A 24,716-nucleotide genomic window follows, 5' to 3' on the forward strand; every position below is an offset into this window, starting at 1 on the left:
TATCTTGTCTTAAAAATCGCGCAATTGAAGCTTTGCTGACATTAAACAGAGAAGGTCAGGTAAAATGAGACTCAAGACAAATCTTATATCAACACTGTGAATAAGCGCCCCTGTGTCGTGTTAACTCTCATGACAGGCGAGGCCTTAACAAAAGGCACTGTTATCTGGGTTATCTGTTTTTAAATGATGATGGATTGGCCGGCAGGAAGAGGGTTTGTGGAACCCTTGGCTGGCAGAGACATCAGGTCCAAAAATAACAGAATACCACACTCACAGCGTGAAAAAAATCAATGCTTCTGGTCTACTGTATATTTCATAACAACCCTAGTACCACTCTAGAGCTGAAGCTTTCATGTGGAATAGCATTATGAAGTTGAAAGCAACTGAGAGATAAAAAAGGCACAAGATATGGAATTGGGGGCCGAACTGGGTCCTTGCTGCCACAGCCCAGACGATCATTAGGGTGTGTCGATCTCAACCCTTCGCTGTACTCTGACAAATATTAACAAGCACACAACAAAGCCGAATCTGTATCCCATCATTCCTTTCATCACGTCCATCAGAGACTTAGGGCTGAGATTGGCGATGGGAGGTTAGACATACCCCATACTGTACCAAGACGAGGCAGCGATAGACCCGGCGGCTTCCACCCACCCCCTGCAGAGGCAGCCTAATGCCCTCAAAGAGAATTGTAGAGTGATCACAGGTTCACTCGATCACTAATGAGGACTCAACCGCCTGCCAGTAACCCTGTCATGGCCCTGCCAGACCCTCTCAATGAGAATCTCCTGTAAAACGTGTTACTCTAGTCTTTAATTCTGTGTCATTTTAATCTATCTGAGCAGCAGGATTCATTTCACGTGTTCTCATTAGTGCTCATCCTTTTTTAGGTACGCACAGCATAATTTATTGAATGAGAAATCTTTATGAATCCTCAGAGTGCTGTTCAGACCTAGGGATGGCATTTGTACTCAATAATATGGAAAGGTCCTGTACGTACGTATTAAACCATAGGACGTATAAAAAAGGACAGAATGCCCTGTTAACTTCCATTGTAGAAGTCAAAATCTCTGACATATGGCTGGCGCTGACATATTGTGCCAATGACGTAATTTGGCCCTAGAGTCTGCGCAGTAACTAGGTCCCGCCCATGTTCTCTAACGATGACTCAATCGTAAACTCATGTTACCCCGGTCATTTTTAGAAAAAAAATAATTTGAAGTGCAATTGGATTTTTCAGTTTGGTGTCATTCCCATTCCTTTACATAGAGAGGGGGGGGTTATGACCTATACTACAGCAAGCCAGCAGGGGGCAATCTAATTGTTTTAACTTCACTTTGGACACACAGAACCCCAACTGGAGAAACCCTGTAGAATACTGTTAAGATTTTGTTGATTATTCAGGTTGACGAAGTGCTTGTGAGAATAACACCCACAATGCTTAACAACTTCTAACAGTACCTTGTGTTATTTTGCAGCGCAAGTTCGAACAAACCATAGCTTCTAGGAAGAGCCATGAAGAATAACCGCGATCAAGGTAATCATCAGGCTTACTATTGTAGTGACATAAGTACAAAAACAAACCAGTCGAAACAGGAAACATTACGATTCTTTCCAGCTTTTCGGTGTAATGCCCTGTAGGTGATTTTGGGAGTAACAGAGATTTCAGAGTTATCTCTACACATTAACACTGTACCCTACAGCGATAGCAGTCGGATAAATGATTGCTTCTCTCTCAACGCTGCTCTTCACCAGAAGTAAGTTTATTTCATTAGACGCCCACACCGTGAACGCATGTCCCCTCCAGCTCGGTTGACTTCAGCAACATACAGATAACAAGACGGAGCCCCATCTGTATTCACAACAAACTGACAGGGTTTCTCATAACAACAGAACCATATATAGAAACTTCATATCTGTTCTCAACTTTCTCTTTGGGCAACAGTGTTGACACTATTGGTACTGTAAGCAAAATCAAGGAGCTGTTTTTCCACAACTACAGAAAAATTTAAGCTCTTAAAAAGGTGGCCCATGATTTGCCATTTTAGAACTACAATGAGAAAAAATACCTTTGATAAAAACAACCGCTTTAGCTTGTATAACAACGTTTTATCCGCTCTGTGATAGGGCATAAAAGCAGCTTTCAGGTTCTAAGCGCGAAAAGCAGGATGACCCTGAAATGACATGACACACAGTGGCAAACAATGAACACATCTCTCGGATTCCCACGTAAAGGACAGACACAGCTGGTCAAAGGGAGTTTTTCTTTGTGACACCTGTTGCTTGTCCATTTGTCAAGTGATTTGCGGGACTGGTGAGAAAACAAGTGGATAGGCAGGGGGTGGGACCACACACTATGACTGACAGGCACAGCATTTCTCCCGCTCTTTATTTTTATTGAACCTGGGTTTTCTTCTTACCAGTGGAGGCTGACAATCCACCAGCTCATTTATGGGTTTGTTTTTATGGCTTGTGGTGGAATCCGGAACTTTCTAGTGTCCCCGCTGGGCTCACGGCAGCAGGTGTTTTGGCATTAATAACAAAGTTTGAACAGTTTGGCAGCTTTCCAGCTCATGTTTCACTTCTGCTTGACTGGATGGCACCAACATGGGAAAAGATGGATACGTTAAGATAACATTGGTAAATGCTTGTTCACATAATTTTGAACCACTATTATTCAAACCTTCCAGGAAAATTAAAGGTGCAGTAAATGTTGCAGTTAAATATCCGAAAACCACTAGGGTAGTGTTATATATTTTGTTTAGCTGAGTACTTACAATATCTCAAATATTTCCAACTACTGGTAATTCGTGGGAAAATTGCCATTCTATACAGTGACACGGGCCTGTGCAGTCACCTGTCAACGGCGTCATATCCCCATTACCCTTTGTTACCGCCCTTCATGACCTAGAAACCGCATGACAACAGTGTCATGGACAAATGCGGAAGTAGAGTCTAGCAAGCCACTAGCTTTTTTCGAGCAGTCCCTTATTTTTGGACCACAATTTTCGCAACATTTTTAAAACCTCATCCGCTAACATGATTTCTCGTTCCCGTCTGATTGATGGGCATCAGTGGTGGAGTTGAAGACAACAGATCCCATCATTCCACGCTCTTTCACAGCGTCATAAAGCTACAGCATTGTTGTTGTTTTGATCATGCGCCCTCTAGCGGTGGTTTCTACAAACTGTCCCTTTCAGGGCTTTACTGATTCCAGAGGTGTTACAGACATGACTGATGACGTACAATAGAAGTCAATGGTAACTGCCGTTGTAAAGTAAGCATAAAGCTTTTTTATGTTCTGCCGAAGAAAGAAAGTCTCAGGTTTGAAACGAAATGTTTCATTTTTGGGGGAACTATCCCTTTAAACCCCTTAGTACCACCAACAACATTGTAGCAACCTGACAGTAAATTTTATACAATCAAGCACAATTGACACTAAAGTTTTCAGAATTGATTGATGAGAATGTTACTATGCCAAGACTTTCGCATGTACTGTAAAGTAATACATTTATTAAACTTATTTATAAAATTAATTTATTCAACAAATCATGAATCACAAAGCTGAATCTAACTATAAAAACACCTGATTCAGCATTTGAAACTCAACGATTTAACGTCACTTTACAACTCATCTGTCAACACCATGTAATATTGAGAGAAGGGAGAGGCATGTGATATTTTGTTATCTCTTTCAAGTCAAGGTCAAAGATAAGACCAATCACCCTCATCTGTGGCCCAAAATGACCCATAAAGAAAAAAAAAACGAATTTTTGTGTGTGTTGCTGAAGGTCTCATATGTTGTAATTGTATCTTTTATTGGAAGAACAAGTTATTAATCCATTCTAATTCCAAGTTTTTCTCATTGAAATCCTAGTTTACTCAAAGATATCAGCATTACAGTATATAATAAACTTAAAACTGGTTCCCACAAATTTCCAAGAAATCTAAATGAATTTTGGTAAAGTGATATTACATTCTATTGTAATACTTCACCTGATGCATTATGGTAAAATTTGAATCAAATATCAAGACAATCTCTCTTAAAAAATGAATAGGCCCACTTGAGTCCAGCAGTGCCACTGTTGTTGGCTCTTTTTCATCTTGTAGAATATATTCTACCCTCAAATATGCGGTTTGGTGCCATTCAGAATCTTTCTATAATATGGCAGTCAGTTTGTTTGGGAAGTCTTTCTGTGAAGTCTCGCCAGCTAATTCAGCCTCTGTCAGTCCCAGTGTCAAATTCATTTACCACCCTGCTGAAATGGAGGGAATCCAAAAAGCTGTTTGGGAATATACCGAAAGCCAGCTTTTTCTTTCTTGGGACAATCTCAGTTTTGTATTCTCCAGAAAGTCTATAAATATCTTATGAATTGTCTAATCAATTAAATATGTTTGTTTTGCGACAAAACATCTCAACTGTTATATGTTTTTAACACCTGAAATATTTCAATCCACTCAGATGTTTTTAGACAATTCAGTTTCTGCAGGTCACAAAACGTTAGACTCATGGAAATATAATATTGCTTCTGCTTTAATTCAATAGCTAGTGTTCAGTTCATTGCCAGAGGGAACCGATCAGGGTAAATAAGTTGCTGTCGTAATGTAGAGTAGAGGCTCTTTTCATGTCCATCTGTAAAAGTAAATTTTACACTCGCTGTAAGCATAACAGAGATTACACACTTTCACCTTTATCATGTGAACGTTACTGCAATATTCCACAAGCGTCCCATGGAGACATGCCGCTTCAAAATTGATTCTCCACCCCATGTCCCACTGGTGAGATGTTTTCCGGTACCTGTTTCCCTCATCTCAATTAATAAATGCTCCATATCCCTCACATTGTGCGCTTGTTTTGGTTATTTCGGCTTGTCAGTGTTACAGTTCCTGGCGTCAACTGTGAGAGCAGATGCCAGTCAGTTGGAAGCAGGGTCGGCTTGCTGTGCTGTGAATACTCTTACACGAGAGGGGGGGGTGGTTGGGTGGTTACTGACTCATCTTCCTGACCAACTTGTTGGCCTTTACAGAAATCTATACCCCCAGGGCTAAGGCTATAACAGAAAAGCTTCTTTGTTTTCATCATCTTGCAGTGGGATTTTTCATATATTTCCATTTCTGTGGAATCTAAACCGGGGCCAAAAAGTGAATATGTATTTACGAAAGTGTACAAAACTCTGTCCAAAAATGTCTTCGGGCGCGAGGCATCGAAAGCAACTATCTGCGCTGCCTGCCTGCAGAAAAATGAATAATTAAAGCGATGGTAATAATCGCTGATATGCAGGGTGCTCTCTTATGTCAATACTTTTACACTTGACGGTCTTAACAAGGTCTTTCACAGCGTGCATGGATCTCTGGAATGATTTATTTATAAAGGTAGCAACAAACCGAGCTGTTTCTGAGCTTTAGTTATGCTTCTATAATTTTAAGAGATTTCTTCATGTTTTCTGTGGTGACTGTGAGAGAAAATCTGCAGAATTCTGCAAAATAGTTAAACATGGTGAAATCATGTTAAACCAGTCTTAATTTAACATGATCTCATGGCAATATCCCAACTATATTACATTTTCATTACATTTCTGTGTGATCTGCTTTCCCAACTGTGACATTGTTTAGGGGCGGGGTTGTGGGAGGAGCTTCATCACTGGTCCAATGTGTAATTTTTTAGAGGATCTATTGACAGAAATGCAGTATAATATGCATAAATATGTCTTCAGATGTGTATAAAGACCTTACATAATGAAGGGTTATGTTTTTCTTACCTTGATCATGTTGTTTCTACAGTAGCCCTTAGAGGACAAACTGTTTTACAGAGCGCATTTGGTAAATACGTTTTTTCCATTGGCAAAGAAGCAAAAAAAAAGACGACATCGTAGTTATGTGTCAGCTGCCGTAGTACTTCGAAAGGGAGGGCTGGAGTGAGCTCTTGGTTGCAATTCTCAACCTCACCAATAGACGCTGCTAAATTTCATACACTGGACCTTTAAGAGCAAGTTTTGAATTACTCAAAACATCTCACAAGGGAGCCTTTAATTTAGTAAAGTGTCTTTAATGTTAGTTTCATATGATGGTGAAAAAATCTAGTTGATTTCCTCTGAAAACGTGAACACTGATTCTCTTGCACTATTAAAACTTGGTTTGAGTTGTTGAGTGTTAAAGACGGGGATAACATTTGCCTTCAAAATGCCAAATAGGAAGTGTGTTTGGGAAAGATATTGGAAACATTAACTGTTCTGCAGTTCCAAGCCTCTGTCAATTTGGCAGCTGCAGATTCCATATGGGCCTACGGGCAACTTATTCACAACAAAATTCAGACTTCATCTCATAGATATTTAGTAGAAAAACTCTTAGTAGAATTCACATTAAAAGGTGCGAATGCAACCTTACAATCTGCTAATGCAATAAATGCAAAATGTGCATATCATTTGTGCTGTCACGTTAGAAACTTGTTAATGATCAGAACGTTGAGTTCTGAAAGCACTTCAAACATTTTTTTTCAATTACTATGTGCATATAAACAAAATTTATAAGCGCTCTTAATGAGAGGAAATTGGATGCATACCATAGAGGTTACAGTCTATTAAACATAAGCAAAAGAAAAGGCAGACCTTCAAAGGCGAGATGTTAGATTTTGCTCTTTCATGCTGATCTGTGATTAGTTAAGTTTTTACAATATCCCACCATGGGTCTGTACACCTGGCAACGCTCCAACCAATCAGAGAGCTCGTTTTCATAAATGCAAAGGCTGTGAAAAGACATCAGCAACCCTTGTCGTGACTTACTGGCACCCTGTCATTTACCAGATGAATGTTTAAAACAAAGTATATGTTACACCTTTGAGTGAGAGCAGAGTCAGGCAGCTCTGTCTAGCATATCGCGTATCAGAGAGATAGTAGTATCTGATCGTAAGGTGTAAGGTCATACTCCAACCAGGTCGTCCTTCAGCCAAGACACACCATATGCACATACTTTGTGGCAAGCTATGAAAATAAACGTTAGCTATCTGTGTATAGCTTGAATCCATTTATTTAATTTCATGAAGGGTAAAACCACACTTCACTCAGTCCAGAAGAAACGTAATCTTTAACACATAGATATATGGGATAAATGAGAGCCAAGACTCTCTGGGGTGATTTTCTTAAGGCAGATCGTAAATCTGGCCCTTAAGGGACAGCAAGGGGCCCATGAGAACGACTCCGTAAGCAGACACTTATAGGGTGAGAGGTTAAAGACAAAAGACATCGGACATAAATAAACACCCTTACGACCCAACAAGAAGGCTTGTGACAGCATAAAGATCAGGGTTATGGTATACAAATAATTTGTGAGGCAAAAGAAAAGCTCAACAACTCATTTAATATCAAATCATCAGGATTTATATTGCGTTTTGTTACACTGGATCTACTTTATAGTAACATATTATACCAGTCTGTAAGAACTGAAAGGGCCCATTGAATTATTCCATCCTGGCTGGTTTCCAGAGGCATGTATTTGATTAGTCCCGAGATGAACAGTTTAAATGCAATCCGCGAGTGTGCTTGACACCACCTGGTAATGGCAGGATAAAGATGAACAGTCCATAGTGTCTTCTGATGGTCTTAAAAAACAAGGGTCTCCTTCAAGACTATAAAATGTAACAGCTGCGGGAAAGCCGCATCTGTTGATGTTTGTCATTCATCTCCTTTGCTAATACTCAAATATCACTTCAATCAATGGGTTTTTGAGTTTTTTGGAGAACAGACGTGTAGTTTTGTACCTTGATTACAGGTCAAATACAGCATGCGCCCAGTTATCTTCCCCTTACGAAAATATGTTTATTTAAGTGTGCTCTTAGTATTCTTCTTTTAAACTTAAAAAGATTAAAAGTATACATTCAGTCTTGTACTTTTAGGACATAACTTGACTACATAACTTAACTATACACTTTTTTTTTATAATGACACAATAAGTATATTTGACAGCAAGGTCCCATACTTGTACTTAATCTTTTGGTTAAGATATACTAAGTTAAAAGTATTAAACTAGTAAACTAGTGTACCTACAAGTTCATTTTGTAGTTGAAAAGAAAACTTTCTACATTTTAGAAAGTTTAGTACTGTTACACTTAAAATACATATTTTTATATAATTAAAAGTAGGCCAATTTAGTCCCATTAAGTATTGAAATTGAACATTTACATGTATACTTAGGTTAGATTCATATTAGTATACTTAATTGAACTTTATCTAAGCATACTTAATAAAATAATTATCAAATATACACATTTTTTGTAACCATCACCTTTACCAAAACTTCTTCAGAAAACATATGCTGTGTTCACACCAAACACAAAGCATCGATTTCCTCGCTCTTTATAACTCACAGTAATAGTTGGTTATTTCAATTGCGAGTGATGCGAAAAACATTGCGTGACGGTTCACACATCCAGACGCATCAAACAGTGGAGAGCTCTTCATGCAAATTTCTCGCTTCAGTTGCGCAAAAGACGCTCGAGGAGCGTTCACCGTCCAATTTGCGTCGCCCAGCGCGAATTCGTGTCTTTGCATTGACTTTGTATGTAATTTATTAATTTAGCAAATCGCTTAATTCATGTTGGGTGTGAACGCAGCATTAAGGGCTCGGCATAGTCCAGGCGAATTGCGCTTTCGTTCTGCATTTTGGGGTAAAACGAAGCTCGAAAACGTTGAGAGACGGTATCGTTTTTTCGAACAATCCAACACCCCTGAGTTTCTGGAGGCGGGGTTTACATGATGTATGCAAATAGCCTCTGCGCACGTGGCGAGAGTGATCGGAGAGGTGTGTGGGTACATCGAACCATCTCTGCAACGCGACATTCAAAAGCAATCATGCTGCTCACATGTTATCATTTATATTTGTGATGTAAACCTTTTCTAACCTCACCTCAGCTTAATAAAATTACGCGTTATTTACCACTGACGGGGTGGCGCTTCATAACACACCCACCTATTACGTAATGGCCATGGACCAATGGTGGCTCGAGGGTTTTTACCGACCAACACAAACTGTACCAGATAGTTCTGTTTGGCGAACTAGTGAAACAAATTGTCGTTTGGACCAGATTTTGTTTGAAATCAGGTCACAGATGGTCGTTTTTCGATTTCGAATGTAGTATGCTGAGCCCTATAGGCTTCAACTGTTGGCATGCAATATAAATATGGACTAATTAGTCCATAAAATAATGTAAAGATTTGTTTTATTTAACGTTATTACTGGAGTCTTTTTCTCAAGAGAAAAATTAAGCTATTTTCTAGGGATGCTCCGATCCGATATTTGTATCGGAAATCGGCGTCGATACTGAATAAAATTCTAGATCGGGTATCGGTGAAAAAATTGCACCGATACCCGATCTAGCTTACATAAAATTTCTGCTAGGCGATGTAAAAGTTCCTGGAGACACCGGCGCTTAAACTCTCTCGTGGCTGTGCTTTGCGAAGCGTGTGACATCATACGCTAGCAACGTGCTCTTTACGTAGTGTGCGTGAACAAGCGAACATAGCTTACATTGAGCAGCGAACAGCATGGAGCGACAAAAAATATCTGCCATTTAGATTTATTTTAGAACAGCTACGCCAACAAGTTACACCGCTGTTTGCAATACATGCGAAGAAAATGTTCCGAGGGGTGGTGATAAAGCTGTTCATTATAATACTACTAATTTAAGCACGCCGAGTTCAATAAGCTGAAGAAACTAAAACGAGACGGTACGAAGCAGCTAACTTTGGAGGAGACAGTGGAAAGAATTCAGAAATTTCCATCTGGTAGTGTGAAAGCAGCGAAAATCATTGAAAGCATTTTGAATTTCATGGTAATGGATTTGCAACCGCTGTCCGTCGTTGCGAACAATGGCTTCAGACTCCTTATAAACCACCTGGAGCCTCGGTACGACATTGTGAAGCGTAACTGAGACCTGAACTGTACCAAAAAGTCTGCAAACATGTATACGAAAAAAATAAAGATGTTAATGCGGTGAGTTTTGGGGATAATTTGACTTTGAATTTCTATTTGCACCGACTAAACTATTTTATCTTTTTCCGTTTATTTTTACATGTGCAGCACAAGCTAGGGAAGCTAGTGTTTTGTTTATCTTTCGGTGTTGGATGTTAAATTTGATTTCCACTAAATTTTAGCTTAGTTTAGTGGACTTTGCTTTAATGACTAAAGCATTAAAAAGAGCTGATTCCTGTTTGAATATCTAAAGCAGTGAAGCTATTGCTTTTTTGCTCAATTTCAGCTGCTTTATTGTTTATTGTGCATTGATTTTTTAAATTATATTTGCACATAACAGTTATTCAGAGATTTTGTTTCCATTAATTTATACCTGTTTATCAAGCTAGTGAAGCTGTTTTTTTATTCAGCTGCTTAATTTGCACTTTAATTTTGAATTTCAAGTTTAAGATAGTGAACATTTTGTTTTATTTTGCTGGTTTAATAAATAATTCACAAAATTTGTGAATCATTTGTTTGTTATTTTGTTTTACGGGGTCAGGAAATTAATGTTAAGTCGAGCTTGATGTCTTGCACAGCAATGCACACAGTTTATTAAGTAATTGTGCACTTTAAAAATGTTACCTTAGTATCGGATCGGTACTCGGTATCGGCCAATACTGAATCTCAGGTATCGGAATCGGTATCGGAAGCAAAAAAGGTGGATCGGAGCATCCCTACTTTAAAAATGTTACCTTAGTATCGGATCGGTACTCGGTATCGGCCAATACTGAATCTCAGGTATCGGAATCGGTATCGGAAGCAAAAAAGGTGGATCGGAGCATCCCTACTATTTTCTAAATTGAGATTTTTAAAAGGTCTCATCTACACACAAAGCTAAAAGTGTATTGTGCTGTCAGTCATGATCAGCTAGAGTTACATAACTTGTGTAAAATAATTCAGTCTGATCTGTCCATGAAAAACAAAAATTGCGCTGATTCTCCTCACGCCGTGTCTGATCTCTGTGAATACAAGCACTGAGTAAGATGTCTCCTCTCGTTCAAATCAACTTGTAACTATTTCCATGTGGGTATTACAGTACTGTCTGGTGCCCAGCTTATGAATTGTTATCTTTGTCTGTCTCTGTTATAAATGGCACCTTTGCTCATATTAACACTGCAAAAGGTCAGGAATTTTATAGTAAACAACATTAAAATAAATTACAGTGAATCCATCAACTGAAATAGTGTCCAAATTTTATACAAAAAAAACTTAGAAAAGTACTTAACCACAAAGATTATCCCTGGCATCAATGTAAAATATTCTTACCCTACATTTCCCAGAAAAAAATGATCATGTCAACAAAGGATCACATAGAAAACGTTGCATCCAAAGTCTAGAGGGAAAACTTGAGAAATAAGATGGCCACTCTACAGTATTAATATATCGGGTTGCTAGAACCATCTAAATTTTGGTGGTTTGAGGTTGCTGCAGAAATATATGCTATGCTGCTATGCTATGTTAATGACCCATTTAGTCTCTTCAGCACACTTCAGCACACACTTGCTAGGGGACTTTTTTTATACTCTTCGACAGCTGGTGGTCACAGTACATTCACATTACCCACCATTCGGATTTGTTTTTGCCGGCAGCATACACAAAGCAACCATAGCTATGTGATATATGTGCGGGATTTTCCTCATAATAAACATATGTATTAAAACCCAAAAACCAAAGCCCGGACAGACTTGCCAATCTGATTTTCTGGCTTTAGACAACTTCCAGGAATTGGGCTGCATCAGTCAGCCTAGAAGCAAAGTTGTAATTACAAAAATACAAGGTTGATACATTGAGGACTTTTGGGGAAGAACAAGTGACCACATCTGCCAAAGTTGGCAAGGTCAAGGCCAAACCAAATCACACACAAGCAACTAGAAATTCACAGCCATTACTGTATTCTACTATTGATTTGTAATGTTTGTAACTAATTTTATCTTATCTGTACCGTACGGCCTACCACAAGCAACACTTTGTGAACTCAGTGCAGGTCTATGCTTGTAGTATTAGTTACAGATAAAACTGCCCCCATATCGGATTAAAGGATCCTGATCTTCCTAAACAGCATAAAAAACTAAATGAAACGTGAAATTGGTCAATAAGTCAATGTTTCCTCTTCTAAATAAGTTGCAAAGTGGACCAGGCTTTATGGCAATAAAATAACCATTATGCTGACCTAACACAATATCGCTTCACTACTAAAGATGTCGTTATTAACTTAAATGAAGAAAAAATTAAGAAATCTTGTAAATTTAAAAATACAACCCAAACACATACATTAACCAACTAAACATACTTTCTAAGAAATTGTATTTGTTATATACTCAATGGGACACATTATATAATTAGATAGAGGCAAAGATACATTAACTGCTGTAGGTTTACTTCAATTAAAATTTCCCTTAAAAATGGCAATAAATTACAGTACAATACCACCGATATCAAACCCAGGCCTTCATTATTGTGCATATTCCCAGCTGAGAGGGACTACAAAGACCTGCATTACCACAACAGCAGGGACTGAGTGGGGCGATGCATTGTGTCAGTGCATTATTTAATATGCATGTACATATGCGCACACTCATATCTAGGTACTAAATCTGGTACGAGCCCACTACGCTTGATTATCAGATCTACGGGGAGTTCGAGAAAGAATGAAGAGAGGGCTGCTGAAAACAGATTTTTGGAACGTTGCCCACAGCTGTGGGTGTTGGGCGATGTTACCCCTTTCAATAGATCTCTGCTAGGCGGTTTATTCTACAGAATGTTGGAAAAAGAAACTAGTGGGGACCACGTGGGCTTTCAATATGGCAATCTTCTGGTCAGAAAAGGGCAAGTCTATCGCAGACAAGCAACAGCCGGGGTATATCTGACACAGCAGAAACAAAAGCCTAATTTTGGCCTACCTAACACCGCCCAAAAGCCAACTCCAACATACATTACGGAGAGAAAGACCAAAAGGGTTCTGTGGTTTGGATGACATTTCACATTTCAGAGATGGGGAACATTATGTTTGCTTATGTTTGACTGATTCGACTGAAATAAGTGTGAGCACTAACCTTTACCAGGGTGGTATTTATTAGACGTGTGTTCATCACTCATTTAACCGAAGAACATTGTTTGCACACACGCAAGAACAAATGATGCGGGTAGGATATATGATGGATAAACAAAAAGGAATAGTTCACCCAAAATGACAATTCTGTCATGATTATCTCACTCTTTTGTCTTTCCATACCTTATGATTTACGTTCTTCATGAAACACAAAATGAGAAATTCTGCTCTTTTCTCTACAGTTACACATAAGTGGAACCAAAGCTTCAAAAAAGACACAAAACTCCCAAGTATCATAAAAGTGGTGCATATGACTCATGCGCTATATTTCAAGTATTCCGAAGACATAAAATACAATTGAGTTTTTTTATTCCTATTAAAGTTATTGTATGACCTGGGAAAACCACTTGAAAAATAGCCAAAGAGACATATGTGGCCTACTTTTATGATACTTTTTGACGTAGTCATTTTGGAGCCTGAAAGCTTCAGTTCCCAATTGACTCAAGTTGCATGAAAAAGAGAGACCAGAATTCCACTTTGTGTCATGATGTCAGATTATCTACATGTATGGACAAAGCTGTGAGCTAAAGATGGTGGCAGGGTAACATTTAGGAGGACAAAGAAACTTGAAGGGTGTGGTGTTTCTGGAGGATATTTTGCCCTCAGTGATCAGAAGAGCAAAACTATGAATATCCGGACAATTCTATTGTCTCTAAATGTAATCTAATAAAGACATGAGATGACATATGTCTAGATCAGATTTAAAAAAAGTGCTGAAATACATCTCATGCCGATCTCCTGACGTGTGCAGGATCACATGCACACCTGAAGAGTCATTTTTCATTTTCATTTTAGAGGTAATAAACAAAACGCCACACAAACAACTTTCCGTCCTCCTTCATTGTGATAAACCAAGAAAATATTTAATTATTTGTTTACATTTAGTTCAGTTAAGATTATAATAAATCACTATAAGAGAAAGCTTGTAATTACACAGCCATGTTTAAAAAAGGCTGTAAGCGTCAGAATTACTATTGGTGGTTCCAAAATTTCACAATTACAAAATATTTGACCCAAAAATGAATATTCTGTCATCATTTACTCCCCCTTTTGTCATTTTTAACCTTTATGACTTTATGACGCAGAACACAAAGGCAGACATTTTGAAGATAGTTGACAACCGAACAGCACTGGCACCCATTCACTTCGATTGTATGGACAGACACAAAACCAATGCAAGTGAATAGGTGCTGGTTAACAAAATTCCTAAAAATATCTACTTTTGTGTCCTGCAGAAGAAAGAGATTCATACATTTGAAATGACAAATGAGTAAATTGTGACAGCAGTTTCATATTTGGGTGAACTATCACAAACAATTGTGAGTATAACTGAAAATGTGCTTCTACTTTTCTTAGCAAAAGGAAAATTAGAGAAAAGAGGCTTATTTTCAGCCGGCCCAGCAACCAACAATTTATAGCCCCCTAGCAACCACCATAAAGTGCCCTAGCAACCATCCAGAACTCTTTAGCAAATGCACTTAAAAGTGATTAAACCATTCAGATTACCACCTAAGAAACACCGGCCACCCATTACAACCTAGCACTTTCCCCAAAATTATTAAAAATCAAGTTACAAATAGTGCCCGCAGACAATTACCTCGCAACCACCAAAAACATAACAACAGCAAGAATGTCTGCAATAAAATCAATAAAGATTTTGGTGTAAGTGAAAGACATGAAGGGCCTGATGCTCCGGGGTCCATCTGAATGGGCCGACAGCCAAGCCTGAGCGTGAAGGGCATGTAAGCATGAGGGAGACGTGGGAGGAGGCGTCTATGACCGCCCGTGGGGGGATGGGGGCCAACCGTAGACTTGAGGTGCTACTATTATGGTGTATTATTTCTGTAACACGAGCAACCTACTAACTCACACGCATGCACACACACACACCACAAAACTCGCTTAGAGAACTCAAGAAATGATTTTGCCACCAGGTGTTTACAGCTGTTTTGGGATTTCATCATAAACAAAGAGAAAGATGGAAAGAGACAAAGACGGACAGGTTTGGGGTGTGGTTAGAAGCGGCGATTTAGGGAAAATTTTTGGAGAGGCCCTTATCTGCAGATTTCCAAAATCCCACTTGCATTGTTATGACTTCTGCCAAATCCAAAATCAGTTCCCGGCCAGTGATGTACCCCACAGATGGGGTTCTCCAGAAATGGTGGGCAGCTTTAGACCGAACGGATGTTGGGTGTGCTAAGCTGGTTATAAGTGTAGAGAATAATAATGGGATAAAGCCGAGGAATCGCAAGGGACACGATCCGTAAAAATTAAGCCGTTTATCAGGACATACTATGTATTTGCCATTTATTTTAATGCCATTAGAAAAGCTGCCTACAGCTGCGTCTGTAACACTGTTGAGTGAAGCATATAATTGCTATTGATCTTAAAAGGGATAGTTTGAATTAATGTAAGTGTTAAAATAAAAAAACTCCTTGTAGCGTTTATATGAAAATAAAAAGACAAAAGTGGCCTCAACATTTCATATTGTTCTAGGTCATCATTTACTCGCTCATACTCTCTCTCTGACTTCATTAAACTCAGTTAAGATAAGTGCTTGGTTGACGTTTAGTTTCATTAATGTCAAACCTGTTTTAGAATGACAAGAGGTTGGGTAAAAGATGGCAGAACGTTTGGATCCTTGCTATTTTGCAATCCACACTCACAAAAAGTAAAATGAATGTGAGAAAGTGAGAAATGGGGCCAAGAAGAGCTGGAATCTGTCCACTGTAAATTCTTTACCCCCTTCGTCGCACTTGGATGACAGTTATTCATTGTCACGCTTCATTAATGTGGTCAGTCTACACATCTGACTTTGATAAACAAGCCCCCACCTAATCTCACAAATCTATTTCTTAGCCAGATTGAAACCTTTTAATGTGGCAAGTTATGTCATGCAGAGCTTACCTATAAATGCATGAATTGTGAATTGTTGAATAAAATAACATAAAACACACTGCCAGATTTTAAAGCCATTGCCTGCCCGTGGCCACTGCAAGTTTGACGCGTTTCCCAGACCGGAATTAAAATGTAAGCCAGGTCATCCAAGCCACAAGCAACACATAATGTGCACATTAAGATCAAACTATTGTGGGATTTCTTTGACAACCTGGCAAGGAAACAGTTTTTCATTGTGGAAAACATTCAGTGCTTTTCACGTTTTAAATACAGCTGGGATGTAGACTTGATAAGAAAACACAGAACTACTTCTTTTCAAGTCACAGAAGACTGCGATAAGAGCAAACTCTGTCAGATAAAGATCTAATCCTCCACCTGTTGATCTGAGACACGCACACCTTCAATTACCCAGTAGACTCTATTATTAAAGGATATACGGGCACAGAGGAATTCCTTGCCATTGTTTTGGTTTAGCTCCAAGCGGGTGACTGTCTAGCCTGCGTATCATCTCATCTCATCACAATATGAAAATCTTAGCACAAGGATCAAGACCAGCTACCATGACCTCAGCGATGAGATCAAAAGACCGGGCAGATGAGGGCTCTAATGCTTAAAATGAAAGGGCCATTCCTTTTCTTATCTGATTGATCATAGAGGTTATCCAGGATGAATCTTGCACGGCTGGATCTAGTCTAGAATAACAGGTGCATACTTTGTCATAAGTTACGTGGTCAGGACATGGTTATCTAATCGCTGGTATCTATGAGGTCATGTAGAACCATTTATTTTCTTAAACTGAACAAAAATACAATATGATTATATGAGGATTAAAACAGTTCAAGACTTAGTTGTTAATGACATAATTCACATTTTAAGGCTTGTCGATACATGTGGGTAGTTGACAAATAAACCGTGTCCTATGACCAGTGTGACAGTACCATTCTACATAAATTAAAAAACGAAAAATGAAGATAAATCTCCCTTTTTCTATTTTCTATTATATATATATATATTTATTTATTTATTTACGGTTTTATATGTCAACTACCCATGTTCAACTCTTTCTTCTGTGGAACACAAAAGAAGATATTCTGATTTTTTGTGTCCATACAATGGAAGTCAATGGGATTCAATGTTGGTTGGCTGCCAACATTCTTCAAAATATCTACTTTTGTGTTCTGCAGAAGAAAGTCATACAGGTTTGGAATGACACCACCTTTTCACTTTAAACTTCTCGGTTTTAATAAATCTATAATTGAAAAAATTTAGTTTTACCACTTGGTAAGCACTTGTTAATGGCATAGCATGTTTACAATCAACACCACAAGTTACATGATTGGTTTGATCTAGTTCATTTCCTTCTTGCTGCCCCCTGCTGGTTAAGAATCATTAAAGGCTGCGTATCAGGTATTAGATTAGTTCAGAAGATTAACTCTAAAACTCAAAATGCACCAACCCATTACTCAATTTGAGAGCAGATAATGAGGATAATCACGCCTACAAATCATTTTATGTGCATCAATATGCATATTCAGAATACCAATGTTATGTCTGTTTCATAATGCATTGAAGTCAATACACAGATTTGTGTATAAAAACAATACTCAGAATCTCAGCTGCCAATAACCCAATTATGACTCTCAAACTTTATCCAATGTTGCTCACTGAGGCTGAACATTATAACAATGCAGATGTATCTCCATGCAGGACATCACTTGCACCTTTTGTGAAGCCAAAACAAGTTGCCCACAGGCTTTAACATGACATTCACTGTCAAGAGTGGTTGACAGGGACTGAACCCAGGATTGTAGGCATAAAGCCCCCCTCAAAGCAGGAACAGCCACTCAATTGTATCGCCTTCACTCCGGGTCATAGCTGCTATGGGAAGCAGGAAGTCCAACGCTTGGCATCTCTGGCACACAATGCATTTCATATGAGCTTGAACTTGAGGGAAATATGGTATGGGGACGCACAATATGTGCTAAAAATGCACATTCTGGCAGATGCCTTGCATTGGTGTGTTTTAGGAAAGTTGTTGTGTACACTTTGATTGACAGGGTGGGGAAATTAAGACATTTCGTATTGTTCTTCTTTGATGTTTATTTGAAAAGACCCCTTATTTCATTTAATTTATGTGGATACTCTAATTTGGAGGTAACATGGTTAGTTAAAATAAAAAGTTCACCAGATTGTCATTTTACACAAAACAGATGCCAAACTACGACAAGCACGGTGACTTTTACAAACGACTCTCCAAACATTATTTGTCTTACCGGTTCTGTTTGCCCTCAAATTCTTAATAATACATCTTTGAATATTTCTGCATAATCTGTTTAGGTAAATACTTGACAACATACAGAACATTTTATGCCAATTATCAATACCAGCAATCTATTTTCCACATACAATTTATAATGTTGACACTCTCAATGTCAAGAAGGAGGACGAGAAATCCCTTCGCACCTTGAGTGAGCAAGGTGACCCCTCTTAATCATAGGGGCTGTTATCTAACGGGGTGTACAGTCAATAATCTCAGAACAGACAGCTTTGGGTTCATCCGCTGGGGGAGTGGAGAAGACCTCATTACCACAAGGTGAACCGTAGGGAATAAACAAGGGCTTGTTAGGACCCTTTTCCAGGAACCTGCATTAGAAGACTTGAACTTGAGCTACTGGAAAAATAGTAAGGAGTAGATATGGGCTAAAAAGATGAAAGGGTGCACTAGGCCGTAAACAAAAAGTGGAGAGATGGGACAGCAGGAGGTAGATAAAGATGGACTAGGATTATACATTGGGGGTCCATCCTCTGTTCCCTGAAGAAATGGGCTTGTTAACTAATCGTCTTGGTCATGTACTTAAGTGCAATAACATGTTTATCCCCAAATGAGCTTGACAGGACATTAAAACATGATCAGTGTTTCAAGCATCAAATGTACAATGAACTATGATACTGTATTGTGCACATTGTTAAAAAAGAGTATCGTTCTCTCAATCTCTCAAATCATCACATTTCTGAGCTCCCTGAGTTCCGCAGATTTTATCTGAACGGAGGCACAAAGCTCGCATTTATCACCAGTCCCATGATCTGTTCTACTCTAGACATAGACATATACCAGCCAGAGGAGACTGCAAATTGGGTAATTATAAAACTATTTAGTTTGAAACATCAGCATGCATTGTTGAATAAATATTTGCTTTGTTTTTTAGACAACTTAAAAAAGCAATGACACTTTAGAGCACCAAAAAGTAACTGCTGTGGTTCATTTAGTCCACCTGCAGCATTGTACAAAGACGCATGTGCCAGCTTTTACAGTTTGTTAAAGTTCCGAATGAAAATGATAAGGAAGGGTGTTGGAAATGCTAAAAAAACATGGTGTAACAATGCGCACAAAATTACGCTTTTATTTCGCAGGATTCAAGATCGGTTTTGCCACGCGCCGTTTGTTTTGATGGCCAACTACAAATATTTTACGCAAACCAAGGCAAAATACAGAAATACGTTGTAAATTTGGTCAGTGTATGTAAGAATTTGATATTTCTCAATTCTTTCAGTTTTAGAGGAGTTTTAACCGCAGCATCCAACATATCCGCGTGCATCCCATTCAAACGCTCGCGAGCGAACCGAGCTACTCCAAAAGTTTCCGACAACATTAAAAGAAAACAAAAACACAACAGCATGAAAAGACAGCTAAAGGGCTCTTACCTTGCCAAGAAAAGGCGCAGAGTTGAAAGGCAAACAGTACGAGGGACGTATACGGCCGAGCCATGTTTCTGGAGTTGTGTCTATCCAGCGCGTGAACGAAGCGCACTGCAGGAGCAGAGGAGGAGCGCGACAGATCGAGGGAGGGAGAGAGGGATGGAGTCGAATTGCTCCCAGCCCGTCTAACTGAGAGTGGGAGGAATTTTACAATATTCAATTATTGGTCTCCACCCTACGAAAGAAATCTTGGTAAAATCGTATTTTGGGGGACACTTTCTTTTTCTCAAAAGTTGATTACATTATAACATATTATTTTTGGACGTGATATCATTTTAACTATATGTTATAAGTTACCGTGGTATATGATTACGACACTCATTCAGTAGCTGAAATGTAATATCAGTGCATTACCATATTTGTCATAAAATCCAGGGACATTTTTATCTATTAAAGCCATTGCAACTTCCTTTGGATTGTTTTTGTTTTGTAGTCAAATTCACCTTAAAACCACTTAGGGTTTTCTTTCATTAAATATAATTGATCATTTGTAAGATCATTTTGTACCATTCCTTATATCATAGAGAGAGAGAGAGAGAGAGAGAGATTCTCACATTGTTGTGGAAGGTGTTGTTGATGTTGTACTTTATGGTTTGGGATAGGGGTTCCCCAGTGTGTCAAAGCCCAGTGTGTCAGTTCACAGGTTGTTAACAACCTCTACTGACACCACACTGCTATCACACATCTGTGGGCTGTGCCCATCGTATTGTGGGCAATTTTTTCCTTGACTTAAAAGTATACTTTTGGGGGTGTCCTATTTAGTATTTCCTATATTTTAGACATTTTTTAAAAAGTTGTTTTTAATACAAACAGTTGTTTTTATTTATAATTTGTATAATCTAATTACTAATTAATTACATAATTCATATTATTAATTATATCATAATATTTCGTTTTATTTAATTTTCATAAAAAAGTAATATTTATAGGAAAAATGCACAAAGATTTCTGTAAGGGTTAGATTAGGTTAGTATAAAAACACAAGAAGTCGATATCCACATTTAGACAGCTAAGTAAATGTGTTTGTGTCTGTGGTGAGAAGGACAGGAGGGCTGTCACTCCAGCTGTCTTACCAAACCTTCTGCAAAACATCACCCCTTGTGTCTTTCACTCAGAACAAAGGAAGTGTATAGTGACCAAGGGCTATCAAGCTCAAACAACAACAACAAATTGTCCATGCTGTTTGATACAACAGCATTTTTTGAAGAACTGAGAAGTTTTCTACTTAAAAAAACATTTTTGACTGAGCTTTTATCATCCAAAGAGCCTTTCTGCTTTCACAAAAGTATTGAAAAAGGTTATAGTAAAGTAAGAAACACTTGGTTCTTATAAGAACCATTTTATTAAATGATTCTTTGGGATGCCAACATTTTTGTAGCATCTTTTCCTCAAGTATGTACCTCTCAAAAGTCAGTTGCGCATTTTATGACTGGTTAAAAGACCCACAATTAAGCATGACCTATATAGAGTTACAAGGCTACTTTTGTTTTTACCATACTTTGACATGTCTACAAAGTTTTAAAACACTGACAGAAAGTGCTGTATTTAAAACAGAAGCAGGCGATGAAGGAAATTAGGTCAGTATTATAGAGGGGCTTTCTCACATCGACTCTTAAGTCTTTAAAGTGCAGGAAGCTGATGGAAATTGTATACGACCAAAGAGGGCAAAAAAGAGAATCGTCAAGCTTTGATGTTGACTCAGAATCCCTTTCTCTCTTAGCCCTCCTCTCGGCTTCATCTTCCTGTCCACACATCCCTCAAGACTGAACATGCCACCTCTTCAATTATTTCTCTTCTGAGTTTAGTCCCCGCATATCTCTAAATCAGTGTCCTCCACCTCAAATCCTCAAGCATCTTTCATTTTTTCTTTGTAGTGTGCCTTTTCTGTTAAGTCTATCTAACGCATCTTTATGTCTTTATGTTTAGGTTAAGGAAAACCGGGTGCTATAGGCTGTGAAAAGTACTGTAAACAAACACACATTGAGTACAGACATATTTCAAGTCTCCACAAAATCTAAATTAACCTATTTTATCATCTCACACTAATATGCTTTTTTTAAATCAGGAATTAGTTTGGATTGGGAAGTGGTCGCTGTACTAAATTTAAGAGGGCTGGTTGACATCAGTTGAGATAATTAGGCTGACTAAAATATATTTCTTCATAATAAAATGCACTGGTAAATTGTGCTCAATGGAAAAAAAGTAGGGTCAGTTTTCACAGGTTCTTTGTGTGAACAGAAGTCATTGCAGGATGACAGTGAAGTGTGGAGTCTTATAAGATATTAAAACCCAGTTTGTAAAACTTGGATAGAGACTTTTCTCAGAATACCTGTTTGATTACTGTAATGCACTTCTAGGTGGTTGCCCTGCGGGCCTATTACAAAAACTGCAACTGGTTCAAAACGCGGCAGCTCGAGTTCTTACACGTACAAAAAAGTATGAGCATATAACCCCGGTTCTGTCAACCTTGCACTGGTTACCTATAAAGCATCGCATTAACTTTAAGATCTTGCTTATTACCTATAAAGCCCTACATGGTCTAGCGCCGCAGTATTTGAATGAACTTCTATTGTATTACAGACCACCACGTACATTACGCTCTAAGGGGTCCTGTCAGTTGGTAATACCTAGAATTTCAAAATCAAGTGCAGGTGGTAGATCCTTTTCTTATCTAGCGCCTAAACTTTGGAATATTCTTCCCTGCACGGTCCGGGAGGCAGACACACTCTGTCAGTTTAAATCTAGACTAAAGACTCATCTTTTTAATCTTGCATACACTACACCTCCATAATATTAATCCTCAGAGGATTTAGGCTGCATTATTTAGATCAACCGGAACCAGGAACACATCCAACAACAAATGATGTACTTGTTGCATCAAAGAGTGCAGAACAGTACTCTACTCTCAGCCAGTCTTGTCTCTTTGTTCCAAGGTTACCGCAGGATGCAGTTCATGCCCAGACCTGATGGCAGAGCTGAGAATGGGAAGCGGTGACCTGACAAGTGCTAAGAGGATAGAGCTGGATAAAGGACGCGACAACTTTGTTTTTTTCTACAACATTTCAAATGCTATTAGATTGTTAATGATAATCTTAAATTTTTATATTTTTATTAAGCCTTGTTGTGCAAGCACTGATGAGCTTGTGCAGAGGCAGCAGCTTTTGCCAGAGGGGAACTGGAATCCCCTGGTTGGGCCTGGGTTCCCCTGAGGTTTTTTTTCTCGATGGGAGTTTTGGGTTCCTCACCACCGTTTGCATATTGTTTTGCACTATCTGCCTGGCCGGGGGGGCTGCTTTAGAATTCATACTTGTATTAAATGTGTCTCATGTACAGCTGCTCCAGCCAAACAATTTGTTGCCCAGAATGCTGGATTGTCATGTTCTAGCATGACTCTACAGTGTTTCCCAATCCAGCACCACAACACTCCGTCTCTCATTAGACAAACTCCACATCTTTGTATACTTTTTTCTAAAAGTGTATACTGTGTATCTAACCTAATTTGTTGTTGCGAAAAGGGTTGATTTTTGCTGTCACTATTGGTGTGAAATACAGTTTTAAGGATGCTTTTTCATGATCCAGGTGTGCAAATTATTGCCTATTCAACATCTGCAAACATTGCCGGGGACCAATAAGTACCACAAAAAGACATGCTTGTTCTCTGATATTATCAAAAAATAGTAAATACATCATCTACAGTATTTTCAAACCAGTTATCTTTAGATTTCTGCATTAAGATGTCTTGCCATTTCACTTCCTTTAGTCAGTGCATGAAGGAATGAATGTCTCACCAGTTTTATAAGTTGCACCTACACTGTAAAAAAACTTAAAAATTTAATTAAACACCTTCATAAAGTTATATTAAATTAGCTTTATGAGTCAATTAAACTTACATTATATTGCACAATTGTATTTTACAACTCAATGTTTTAAGTCATTCCATAGGTTTAATTAAAGGGGTCAAATGTCACGGCTAAAACAGATATTATTGTTTATTTAAGATGTAATGCGATTTGTATACATGATTTAAGGTTCAAAAACGCAGTATTTTCCACATACCATGCATTTTTGTATCCCCTCTTTGCCCCGCCTGTCTGAATCTTGCAGATTTTTTACAAAGCTCATTGCTCTGAATAGCGAGGTATGCAATGATTGGCCAGTAACCAGTGCGTAGTGATTGGTTGAATACTGCAAGTATGTGACGGAAATGTAGCGCCTAGCATATTTGGAACATCAGGTTGTACTGACAGCTACGTCCACCTTACTTGCGTATACATTTGGGCGGTCTTAGTCAAATCATACCACAAACTGACGTGGATTTGTGGGGCTGTGGTTACACGAGGCGTTTCAGGCAGGTCAGGGTGAGCATTTGCTTTTAGATAGAATGCATCTTTTGTTCCCACACTTTAATTTTTGCAATTTTACGTGTCTAATACATGCATGGGCAACTTATATCATACTAAAGACACAGAAAAGCATTTATTCGTGCCATATGACCCGTTTAAGGTTAACTTGACTCATAACGCTCTTAAAAATTAAAGGCAGTTGAAATTGGATCAATTTATTTACAGTGTACTTCTAATTGTTGATTATGATACTGTTGATGTGAATTCTACAAGTTGCAATTTCATTCAAATATTTATTTGTGAAATTGTACCTTTTACAGTTGCTGGGGTTAACTGTGTTTTCTCTTTTCCTACACTTTAACAAGCACTTTTCTCCTTAGGTTTAATAGAAATGAATAGCATAAAAACAATCGTTGTGCTCCAAAGAACAAAGAAGACATGAGGGGTGGGTAAATGATGACAGAATACTTCCCTTTAAAATCATATCACCAACAACAGCTGTTAATATAAAAAACAGATATTCCTACCCATTCATCCAGATTCATCATCTAATCGTAACTCGTGCATTACTTTTATGATTATCTACAGATATTTGTGTGGGCGAG

At 38.4% G+C, this 24,716-nt stretch overlaps 1 protein-coding gene across 2 annotated transcripts in view; it reads right to left on the reverse strand.

Annotated features, from left to right (window-relative positions):
- The window catches only part of mcama (melanoma cell adhesion molecule a), a 39,927-nt gene extending 20,055 nt beyond the window's left edge, over positions 1–19,872 (reverse strand). For both annotated transcript variants that reach the window (XM_056746978.1, XM_056746977.1), the window contains exon 1: positions 19,715–19,872. In XM_056746978.1, the coding sequence (XP_056602956.1) occupies positions 19,715–19,778 (64 nt within the window). In that variant the 5' untranslated portion in view covers positions 19,779–19,872. The remainder of the gene's footprint in view (positions 1–19,714) is intronic.
- Between the last annotated feature and the right edge of the window lie 4,844 nt (positions 19,873–24,716).

This window comes from Triplophysa dalaica, chromosome 4, assembly GCF_015846415.1.
Source record: "Triplophysa dalaica isolate WHDGS20190420 chromosome 4, ASM1584641v1, whole genome shotgun sequence".
In the NCBI taxonomy this organism is placed as follows: Eukaryota; Metazoa; Chordata; class Actinopteri; order Cypriniformes; family Nemacheilidae; genus Triplophysa; species Triplophysa dalaica.